Source organism: Dermacentor silvarum, chromosome 4 (assembly GCF_013339745.2).
Source record: "Dermacentor silvarum isolate Dsil-2018 chromosome 4, BIME_Dsil_1.4, whole genome shotgun sequence".
Lineage (NCBI taxonomy): Eukaryota > Metazoa > Arthropoda > Arachnida > Ixodida > Ixodidae > Dermacentor > Dermacentor silvarum.
In genome coordinates, this window is record NC_051157.2 from 103,844,507 (window position 1) to 103,856,049 (window position 11,543).

The window sequence follows — 11,543 nt, forward strand, 5'->3', positions numbered from 1 at the left end:
TTAGTTAGTAATTTGATTTGCACTTGCAGAGTGTAATGGTGTCATGCCTCGGCTCTGTAGCAGGCTCTCGTCTACAGCAGTGGGTTTAAACTGGTTGTCTAGGAAGCGGAGCGACTCTTCTTTGTCCCCAGTTGCCGTCGGGAATTCAATGTCCTGTCTCCACGTGTAGCAAGACACGAAGGGTAGCAACAGGTGTTCAGGCTCTGCATTGCGTATGAAGTAAATCCAGGCTTTTCGTCTTTCGCCGGCCTCTGTCGAAGACAAACCTCCGGAGCGCGAATTCGCTTCGGCGTCAGGGCTGCACGATTTAGGCTGCGAAGACAGCAACACGACGTCTTCCTGCGTTCTGACGTAGACGTCGGGGTGCGACTCGAGGCCGTCGAGGGTCTCCAGCATCCGGTCGTCCACTAGGTACATTTCACCGAACACCTCCTGAACGAATCGGAAATAAAAGCGCTTTTTTTATTCATTCGTTCTTGTATAACAAACATAGCAGCAATATGCGCAGAAGCATTACACGGCAAGGAAACCGTCCACTATTCAGCCATTTTATTGCGGAATACACTGCCTTTTATTATGAAACTTCAGGAAGCACATAGATTTTATCACGAAATAAAACATTTTCTGTTATGTGCCCCGCAATCAAACTAATAATCTTATGCATCACATTTTTTTTACTACATGTACTATTAATTTAGATATGTGTTTAATTCCGTGCTTGTGTGCATTTTTTTCTGCAATGAGGCTCCTGCATGAGTGCGATTGTTAAACATGTTCTTTTTTTATTTATTTATAATTTTGTTTTCATTTTTGATGTGTGTGCATTGAAGTTTGGTATTGTGTAGAACATGTTTTTATCTTTCCATGCATTGTATACATATCTTTTTTTTCTATTTCTTAGCGTGTACTCGTTTGTTGCTCTATTTCTGCTGCTAAAACACGTTAGCTACTTTAATCTTTACCATGCACAGGTGGTCCCAATTACGTCTACGACTCTGGGACCTTCTCTTGTATTTACCATCGTGTAATAACAACAAGTTGCAATAATAACATTTGATTATCGTTCTGAAAAGACTTAGGTCCCAAAGCACAAGGCTCGCAAGAGACCTACCGTGCAAAGCATGAGAAGGATACGGGTTAGCATATCTGGCAGCGATGAAATATGGGGCCGAATTCACAAAACTTTTCGTTCAAGTGATCGCTGCGATTGGCTGTTTACCTTCGCTAACTACAAGTCCAGCATCCGAATTGGCTGGAATTTCCTCTGAGGAGCAATTCTAGCGCAAGAGGTTTTTGTTAATATGGGCCATGGTTTTTGACACGTACTAGTACAAAAAAAAAAGAGAGCACATAAATATAGTATAAGTTTATACAGACCAATGCATTATGTAGACTTTTAAATCATAAAAGCATTAAATTATACTGTACTAGAATGCAATATAATGAAGTAAGAATAAAAATTACTCTCCTTTAAAAAATCAACGCCTACAGTAGCATGCAGTTTTATGGTAATCGTTATAAAGTTACAACAGGACGCCAAATTTTCGGTAATTGGTTCTAGTTTTAGTCAATAAGAGGTTTTGCTGATGTAAACAGACTTATATGGTGAGTAACAAGTAGTTTTTCGTTAAAAAATACTAAAAGAAATTGGTGAATGAGGCTAGTCGGTATTGATTCATAACTGCTACAGTGCAATCAATATACGAAGAATAAGGGGAGACACGAAACGACCGCACTATGCCCTGACTACCAACTGGAATTTTCTATTGGAACAAGTGTTTTATAGCGAGGCCGAGCTTTTCACGCGTGCTCTCCACAATGACGCGTGGTCACACCATTATCTGATAAAAGCACGCAAGCATCAACATAACGGATACCTGATAACGAAACCGTCATATATATAAGAGAGCGAGTTCATTGTCCAGCAGGGGCAGCGAGGGCTGGCTCAAACACACGCTTTGTTGTTTTTTTTACATGCAGTGCCTTCATTAACTACATTGCCATAACATTATTGCGACAAAACAGAACTTGTGGTCTGTTGGACTGCGCTTGGCAAGTGCAGCTCTTGCAATGAGTGGCCAAATGCGAGTGGTTATCCGATTTAATATTGTGCACATGCACGCCAAAACGTTTGTTCAGACATCTTCCCGTCTATATATATATATATATATATATATATGTAATATATAGTATATACTTGAGCTAGCCATCACTGGGCCTGCTGGCCAATTAACTTGCTCTCTTCGATATACGAATATTACGTTGCCAAGTATCATATATTTCGACGCAGGGTTGTTTTCTTAGATAGTGGTGTGACGGTGTGTCATTAGGACAAGCATGTGGGACAATAATCTTGGCGTCTCCATAAAACGCTTGTTCCAATAAACAAACACGCGAGTTGATAGCGCATCGTCCGGTCCCTTCCTGTATACCCTTCTTCGTATTTTGCGTGGCAGCAGCCATGTATTGAAGGAATGTTCGAGTAAAATCATTTTTAAAGCCGACGATATGGTTCCACAGGTTCACTGAACTGAGCGAGTAATTTTCAACAGTTTCAGACGCGAGAGAGCAGAGAGCGAGGGAACGAAACGCCCTTCGTTCGTCAAGCAAAAGAATGCTTGAGGGCTCATTAACATTCCGACAACTTTACGAATAGAGCGCTGAGCTTATCTCCACGTCGACAGGCATTGTCTCGTGACATGAGATGGGCCCAGCGCGCCCAGCTGCCTCACACGCATACACAACATAATTAGATGGCTCATATTGGACAGTGTGCGGAGTGATAACCCCGAATTTAACCTCGTCCAAGAGTTCATTACGAAATAAAAAAAGGGGGAAAAATTTGAGGCCGAGTTCACAAAGATTTTCACTAGTAGGTGTTGTTTGCTATTGTTCGAGGCTGCCGCGTTCCTTAATATATGTCCAGCATCGGGGTTGACTAGAATTCGCTTTTATGGATAATTCTAGTGCAAGACTTTATGTGAATACTGGCCCTGATTCTAAATTTGTGATATCCAAGAAAAGAATCTTGAAGAGCAAAGTTAAAGCAAAACCACATCGATACCCTCGAAACACCTATAGGAAAATTTATGTTCGTCTACCTTAACAATATTTTGGTCGTTATGAACCTTCAAAACCGTTTTCGTAACAAAATTTCCTTTTCGTTGAACATGACTCAACGAGCCCAAATTTGCAGTTTACGAAAAATTTTGTAGAGTTGGCAGGTACGCATATTTTGAGCGAAGGCCAGCTGTTCACTGAAAAACACACACACACACACACACACACACACATACACTTAGGAACAAAGAATGAATTTGGCCTCTGGACCTATGTATTCACAACAAAGTACGTACGCTAGAGCCATTCGTATAAGAACAGTTGCTAGTTAATCGCATTCACGGAGAACATTATTAGCGAAGGCTGCCGGTTAGTAGAAAACTGCATTTACGTACGAAATGTTTTATGAAAATGTGTCCTAGAGCCTAATTAACAAAGCAAAAATTTTCGTTTCCAAGTGCTGTTAGCCGTTGGTCCGATGGATTCGCTAATGATATGTCTAACATCACGATTGGCTGAAATCTGTCACCGTGAGAGCTTCTTGTTAAAAGGGGCCATGAGTGTTCTAACGAAACCTTATATGAAGGCTGACCGCTTACCGCTACGTTGTTCTTTCGCGAGTTCCTCAACAAACTAGCATTTTTTTTTTGGTCGCCATCTGTCAGACACGGAGCACTCGTTGTATTTCTCATTTATGTATACTTTTCGATGGAAATAGACAGAAAGAGCAGGGGACGAATTCACAAAGCTGTTTGTTCGTTAGTGTGCTTTGCAATTAGCTCGCTGCATTCGCTAATATTATGTCCAACATTGCGATTGGCTAAAATTTTTTTTTACATAAAAATCATATCATGAGAGTTTTGTGTGAATACAGGCCCAGAAACCACCCTCATAAGGTTTTGTTTATCGCTAAGTGCTCATTGTCATTGGCCAGCCACCTTCACATAATATGTCCAGTGTGAACAATGGCTGCCATTTCCTTTCAAGAATAATTCTAGCGTAAGAGAATATTCTAACCAATCCTGTTGACGGAAATTTTATTAGCTAAGGCAATCGGAAAATGGGAAAGAGCACTTACGAATGAAACACGGCCCGAATTCGCAAAACCGTCTTACACTAAAATTGTTAGTAAGAGAAAATTTCAGCGAATCCTGCTGCTGGGCATATTATTATTGGCAGAGAGTACTTACGAAAGAAAAACTTTGTGAATTCTGCCCCAGTTTGTGAACTCGACTACACGGGCCAAATTAAAAACGCTTTTTGTTCGGTAGCGATCTGAGCCATTGGCTTGCTGCCTTCGCTAATATCATGTCCAAAGTCAGATTGGCGTAAGTGTTTTTGGTCCACCTGATTTTACTTCTATTCGCACTCACGTGGCCCATGCCCTCACGGGGCAGCAGACATGGTATCTCGTACGAGGACATGAGAACCAGCGGCCATTTCTTCAGCGTCTTCGCCGTGGCAATCAGCGTAGCGCGGCCATTGTTGGGGTTCGTCAAGATGTGATGGTTTGGCTGGCCATACTTCAGAGTCCCGTAGGTGAACACGTGGTGCAGAGCCTGCTCATCCTCTCTTTCAGCTGCCATGTTGTTCACTCTTCCTTGCTGCGTGAGAGGGAGAGAGAGAGAGATGTCTAACTTATAGCGGAAGTGTACAACAGGAAACGAAGTCGTGAGGAAAGTCTCTCAACGTGAAAATCAGGGCCCGAATTCACAAAATCTTCTTACGTTAGAATTTTTCATAAGAAAGAATTTTAGCCAATCCAGATGCCAGACGTATGATTAGCGAAGGCCCAGCCAATGGCATAGCGTACTTACGAAGGAAAAGTTTTGTGAATTTGGTCCCAGTTTATTATAACAGAAACCGCAGCGAGCTGGTACAAATTTGTACTTTAAAAACAGGAGCAAGACACACGAACGCAAGATAATCCAAGGAAATTCAAGAATTTTCAGAATACTTTATTTGCTTTGTGGCGTTTATGGCGCCTTTCTCGTCACTCTTCTGTCTGTGTCTAGCGCCTGGATTTCAAACCGTGAACGCCAACTAAACTGCTGAGAAATTAGGGAGATGACTTCAAGCAACGGTATCCTCGATGCAGAACCTGTTGGTGTGTTTGTGTGTATTTATTGGTGTGTTTGCGTGTGTCTGTGTATTTGTGTGTCAGTGGGTGTTTTGTATCTTTTTTTTACTGCACGCAAGGATGCTGGTGCCTGGTAGACGGCGCCGGCTGCTCTTTTTTTTCGTTATTTATAGATTAGCTCCAAAAACTGTCAAACAAAGCATAGAGAATAGACTATAAGGACAGGCCTCACAGCACACATATAATACACGTATACACATCAAGAATTATGCCTTAACGGCAAGTCTTTATCGCAATAAAAAATAGACTATAAGGACCGCATTTATAAGGTTCACATAGACACAACAAAACCAATTGCTTTTGAGCAGTTTACCAGCGTTCGAGTGTATTTGTGTTTGTGTGTCAGTGTGTGTCGGTGTGTAATTCTTTTTTCATTTAGTGTACGCAAGCAGATGTTGGTGTCTGGTAGACTGCACCGCCTACTCCTTTCTTCTTTATTTATAGATGAGCTCAAAAAAGTGGTAAATAATACAGAAAGGACTATAGTGACAACCGTTGTAAGGCTATCATAGACACAACAAAAACAATTACCTTTGAGCAGTTCACCAGATCTAGTGTTTTTGTGTTTGTGTGTGTGACGATCTGTTGATGGAACAATCGACCAATCTATCAATATCTTCCATAGGCAATCAATAACCACGCGTTTTCAAAGCCCACAACGGCGCCTGTTCGAATCGGACGAACGCCACTGCCACCAACCCATACGCTGCTGTTCGAGGCTGCTGAATATTTCCGCATCATCGCCTCCGAGAGTCTGAGTGCTCGATTCGTCCGTCATATGTGCACATCCGTACGATACGTCGCATCATTAACGCGATTAGTCAGAATGATATGACAGTTCTTTTTATTGTGCTCATTACGATTGAGTTGGCCCGTTTGGCTAACTTTAGGTAGCTCGGAACAGTCGTTTCGGATAACCCCGCCAACGCTGCATTGGTCGTGCAACACAGCCACTAACTTTCACTTCGGCGATGAACGGGCTGTACTACAATAATCAAACCTCATTGCAGCTGTTGCAGTCCACACTTTCTGGGAAAGTAGGTTCAATGCTGTGTTGCTGTGTTGCGCGACCTGTGCAGTGCTTCCTAAGCAGTCTCAAAGAACTACTTAGAGATGTCCTGGCCCATAAAAACTTCTGGCCATGGAGGATGACTTCTGGCCATGGAGGCTGTACCCCATTAAACGAAATCCACTAAGAAACTCGACTTGTAACAACTGCTGTCGCTGTTGAAACTGCAAGCATAAAATTACAAAAGAACACTCACGGCTTTTGTGCGAGGGTTGTAATGTAAAATGCGAGCACATCAGACGCTCTGATGAAAAGCTGTGCAAACTGGGGGTGACGAAAGTCCTTCTCTTTTCTCGCAAAAGCAGTAAGCAGCGCCCTAATTTGTTGCTTAGCCCTGCGGAAACTTGGTTACCTCTCGGTTAAGCACTGCGGAAACGGACGATACGAGCACATCCGCAGTCAGATGATTGTTTGGGGCCTGATTTATATCCTCTCATGCAGATAAGTTCCAGATGTAGCTTGCTCAGCACGTTATGTTGTAGATGTAGAGACATCAGTTACTATTCCAGGCAACGCATGCGTTATCGCTGTTTTACACTATGCAGATATTTTGCAGAAAGAGTACTACGGCTCATCACCATCACCGCAGCTGGATTCACCGAAACATGCTTAAAGCGCACTGTTGAGCGTGGACTTCATACTTCAGTATTCTAACTCGATAGCGCTTAGGGTCCCCTGTTGCAGCAAAGTCCGGTGTCGGTGTCAGCGTCGGCGGCGTTTTGCGTGAGCGAAAATTCGCGTATTTATTTAGGTATTTGTACATGCCACGCATTGATATATGACATGCGGTATGTATGCGGGTTATATTGCCACACCATTCTATCACTAAAGTTGCTCATACCTTGTCAACATTCTGAATAAAGATATTCCTCGTTTTTTGAGAATGACAGCCCGCAAACAAATGCCATGAAACAAAACACCGGCAGTGCATGTATTTATTGTTAGATATTCTCAGACTAAAATATTAAGAGTGCGAAACAATAACACCAACCTGACAATGATTCATTTTTTTTTTTGACGTGGTTGTGCACTACCTCCGGGATCGGCCCACGCAAGAGGCCGCGTTTCTACAAGAAAGCTCGCCTTTGTGCATAGCGTTCGTCGCCAGCGTTCGCCGATAAACATTACGGTTACATAAGCTGCAGTTACTGGGAAGCGTGAGAGGCAGTCGGGGACCTTTGAATGCTAGCGCGTTCCACTCTTACAGGCGAAGCTTGAGCGTCCTCCATTTTGTTTCTTTGTTTCTTTGAGTCAGTCTATGTTTCGTATATTGTGTTTGGCTAGGCGAGAATAAATAGCGGACGTCCCCCCCCCCTTGATGTCAACTTCTTCTACAAACGCATTTTGCTGAGAAAAAGAGGGAAGATTAACGCCACGGTGAAGTGAGGAGTTATTTTATGCTTCCGCATTAACGTGTCATTTCTTCACATGAGTAACTGGAGTTGCGACAGTGATTATTTATGAAGGATTGTAAATGAAGAGATATGCCTGGAATAATTTTCGTCTCATTACTCAAGGACACTTAATTTTGGCATACTCTCGTATGAGTCACGTGGCTTTAGCGGGCCCTCGGATTTATCAACATCGGATCTTGCGCCTGGAATACAGCATGACGCATTGGCCATTCAGTTATACTTAACTGTGACAAGACATAAGCGGCTTGCTTGTTATTTGTATGATTGCGATGACGCGCAAATGTAGGCGAGGGATAAGCGCGAGGCGATCGCTATAACCAATCAGGTGGCCAACCATTAAGCGTTTCGATGTCCGCTAGGGTCCGTCACTGCTCTCCCAGAGTGCTCTGCCGGAATTTTCAATAGAATTCAACATATGCAGTACCCCGCGAGATTTCGAACTCTGGACCCACAAAGTGCAGCAGAATATTTCACTTCGCGAACCCTCTGGCGAAGCCACTTCAAAGAATACTGCACCTGAGCAATACTGGTACCTGGTCTCTTGAGCATTCGTTAGGTGGAACCCATACAACGATAGGAGCAGGAATTTTCGCAGCGGTCAGCGTATCGCGGGGCGCGTGCGTCATGAAAAGGCGCTGCCATCTCCGAGACCGACTTTTTGCTTGCAGGCCGCTATTTCATTGCATGCTGGTCGGTATTTCCGTCCGTCCGTCCGTTAGGCGGTCGTCTGTCCTCTTTGTAGCCTACTCATCATCAGGTCCGTTATCATGGTTTCGATTATTCTGGCTCGCTCCGCTAGCTATGTGGTGTGTAATCGCGTTTACTATCGCCCAGGAGAGTTTTTGCCTTGTTGATATGGCGGCGATAAACACAAGTGCGATAATCGGAGCGAGGCGCAGAAAAGAACGCTATCGCATCCAGTGTCCCGGCAGCGCGCGTAAGCGTTGAAGTCGAGTGTAAGTATACGGGCCCGCAAGTGCGCTCCGGCCATGTGAATGTAACCTGCGTGAAGCGATCATGTCACGCCTTGGCACATATAGCAAACCGAACTTTGCTCTCACTTGAGAATCGAAGGGCGCGATTGGAGATCTTTGTTCGAAACGCGTTCTGTTCAGTCGATGCGACGTGACAAAGTGGCAGTATGCAACATTTTTTGAGAACTGGAGGGAGAGAGCGCCTTATCGGCAAGCAATGAAACATGCCATAGCCGCAGCCGCCGTTTGGATACAATCCAATCCCTCAGACGTGCCATAAGAAGATGGAATCGGAGCGAGCTGATGATCGCTAGAACTTCACATCTTTCGTCGCGTTCTGCTCCTAGCAGACGACGTACCCGTAATCAAAATGATTGACAGGAGCGTGCCGTCCTTTTGACGTTCCCAAAAATGACAAACTCCAAGAATGTTAGTCGTCCAGGGAGTTCACCGCTTGCCGATTGGCTGCTCTCTCCCTCCAGTTGTCACAAATTTTGCATACCGCCACTTTGTGACGTCGCAGTAACTGAACAGAACGCAAAACGAACAAAGATCTCCGAACGCGCCCCAGGAGTGAGGATCTTTCCGAAATCCTTTCAATGGTCATACGGTCTTCGCCTTCCAGACTTCACATACCTGTTTCTGCTAGAAATACTAGCGATTGTCTTAGTCTTACGAAAACGTCTCCGAAATGCCTGAATAACTGTTATGGTCACCTACTCCCTTTCTGCATGCACATCACTTACTGAATACTCAAATTTGACAATTCTGCGAGCATCTTGTTCAGTGATTGCTCAGTATTTACGGCAAGCTCGGAGATGCTTGCTCCGAGTACCGGGACACCTTGGAACGCACTGTTACAAATAAAGAAGAAGGTGCGCCGAGCACGCGCAGCGGTCATGGGCGCTGCTCGCTCAGTTGCTACCAGATGACGAACGAGTCAGACGTCCGGGTCCGGGCCTCATCCCCGTCGTTGTCTGGCTACCCGCACTTGTTTAAAATGACAGATTCATTCGATGCACTGTTATCTCTGTTCTGCCAACTTCAGCTTATGTAACCGCAGCTCGGTTCAGAAATTTCACCGCATCTCAAGATTCCGCAATATCCACTCTCGCACAGTCTCCTGACTTTCTTGATCTGTGTCTCCCATGAAATAATTGGCGTTCCTTAAGTCAATTTGAAGTTTCTTGTAGAAGACCGCACGACCGTATTCCGCCGTTAATCCTTTATTTACACAGATCTTGCCTGGCTTCGGCCTCTTTGTGGGAGTCTTGCAATGTGTACATGGATCTATTGAGGTTTTTCTATCTTGGTGCCAATTTTCGACAAAGAAAACATTTAGGTGTTCTATTACGCCAATTTGGGCTTTCATAGAGAGACAAATTATTTGAAGGAAGGCAGGAACGTTGGTATGAAATGGCGCGCTCTAGCCTGCTACTCGCTAAATTCACATATTCGCCTTTGCTGGGATTCAGCTACAAGAATGATTTTATTGCAAGTTACAGCTTTGCTACTGACACAAAACGGTTACCGTATTAAATTTACGAAATTATGTATTAATTGGATCATTTTCTCTCATAAAAGTTTTTTCTCAATAATTTGCCTCAATAATTTGGTGTCTAGATTTCTTATCATTTCGACATTTTCTTCTTTTTCTCACCCACACTTTATCTTACTTTAGTCATAGCCTCCAAGATAAAGGTGTGCTGTTGCGATCTTGGAGGCGTCGTTCTAGTTATCTTCTTAAAAAAATGCCAGAGTTTCGCTAAGGGCGAAGCAATGAATGCGATAGCAACACAGCAATGTCATACGAAGTAAGGTGAGCGGCTTTGGTAGCAATATGAATTGTAGTAAACATGAGCTGATTAAGTAAGCAGGTGTGCTGCGGCGTAAGTAGACCGACATGAAGAGAGACTCGATGACCACGAGAAGGCTTGTGTGACACGGTGGTGTTGATGAGAAGCGCTGCCCATGGGCAGCGCGTGCGAAGGGACACACCTGTAGCGCTGCACTGCCGATCCCGGCAGCATTGCATGTGTAGGGTGCGTTGGAAAATGTGGCCCGACTATTACTAACTGTGGTGTGAGTGCGCACAAACAAACATGAATAGATCACACTGAATGACTGCAGGCAATGACTGTCAAAACGCTGGCAGCAAGCGCATATACGCCGCAGCGGGCGAAGGTACGTGCGGTCTATCGCTTCAACGGAAACTGAGCGGCGAAGGCACAGCGCATAAAGGTCAGAGCCGTGTGGAGATAAGAGACGGTGCGAGCGAGCGACGAGCGCGGTTGTTGGCAGAGTAGAAGTGCGTCCCCCCCCCCCCCCTCCGCTCCCTCCGGCGCTCACTTCCCGCTTCCTTGCTTGCGCGTGGAAGATTGAGTGCGTTCGCTCTCCGTGACAGCGTGCGTCCCCACACGCTTCCGCTCGAGCATACGGCGCGCGACGAACATTTTATCTATACGGAACCTCACGGCGACGGCGACGACGACGACGACGGCGACGGCAGAAATCCGGTGGAAGTGTCCATATAATTGCTATCGCAATAAAAACACTTGTAAAACCAGCCGCTTCTTGGGTAATCGCCCATAGTGGGTCTAAGCCATTGTTTCGAAAGAATGACTGCGTGACTGCTCGCGCGTATCTGTGAGTGTTTACTCCAACCGACAGATTTCACGCTTACTTCTGCTGCAGCTCTTGCTCACATTTTGTAGTAAAATCGCATTTTATAGTATGCATCATTCAATTGAGCACATGGCAATGCTACTTGCCGGCTACTAATGGAACCCAATCTTGAAGGTCATGCTTTGCCTCCATGCAGACAATGAAGATGATATAGAAGCCATGTTTTAAGGATCACATGCTTCTAAGGGTGCAGATGAAGT

General features: G+C 44.6%; 1 protein-coding gene across 1 annotated transcript; it reads right to left on the reverse strand.

Moving 5' to 3' along the window:
* LOC119448802 (gamma-glutamylaminecyclotransferase C) lies at positions 1-4,661 on the reverse strand. Its single transcript, XM_037712016.2, has 2 exons — positions 4,434-4,661; positions 1-432 (listed from the first exon to the last, which is right to left on the reverse strand). Exons 1-2 carry the CDS (start codon positions 4,644-4,646, stop codon positions 1-3), a joined length of 645 nt encoding a protein of 214 aa, XP_037567944.1. The 5' UTR covers positions 4,647-4,661.
* Between the last annotated feature and the right edge of the window lie 6,882 nt (positions 4,662-11,543).

Bases quoted from the DNA above. Each gene is read 5' to 3' on its own strand.
- LOC119448802 (XM_037712016.2), bottom strand. From the start codon at position 4,646: ATGGCAGCTGAAAGAGAGGATGAGCAGGCTCTGCACCACGTGTTCACC. The intron at 433-4,433 runs GTGAGTGCGAAT...CGATTCGTTCAG, and splicing joins CCCGTGAGGGCATGGGCCAC to GAGGTGTTCGGTGAAATGTA.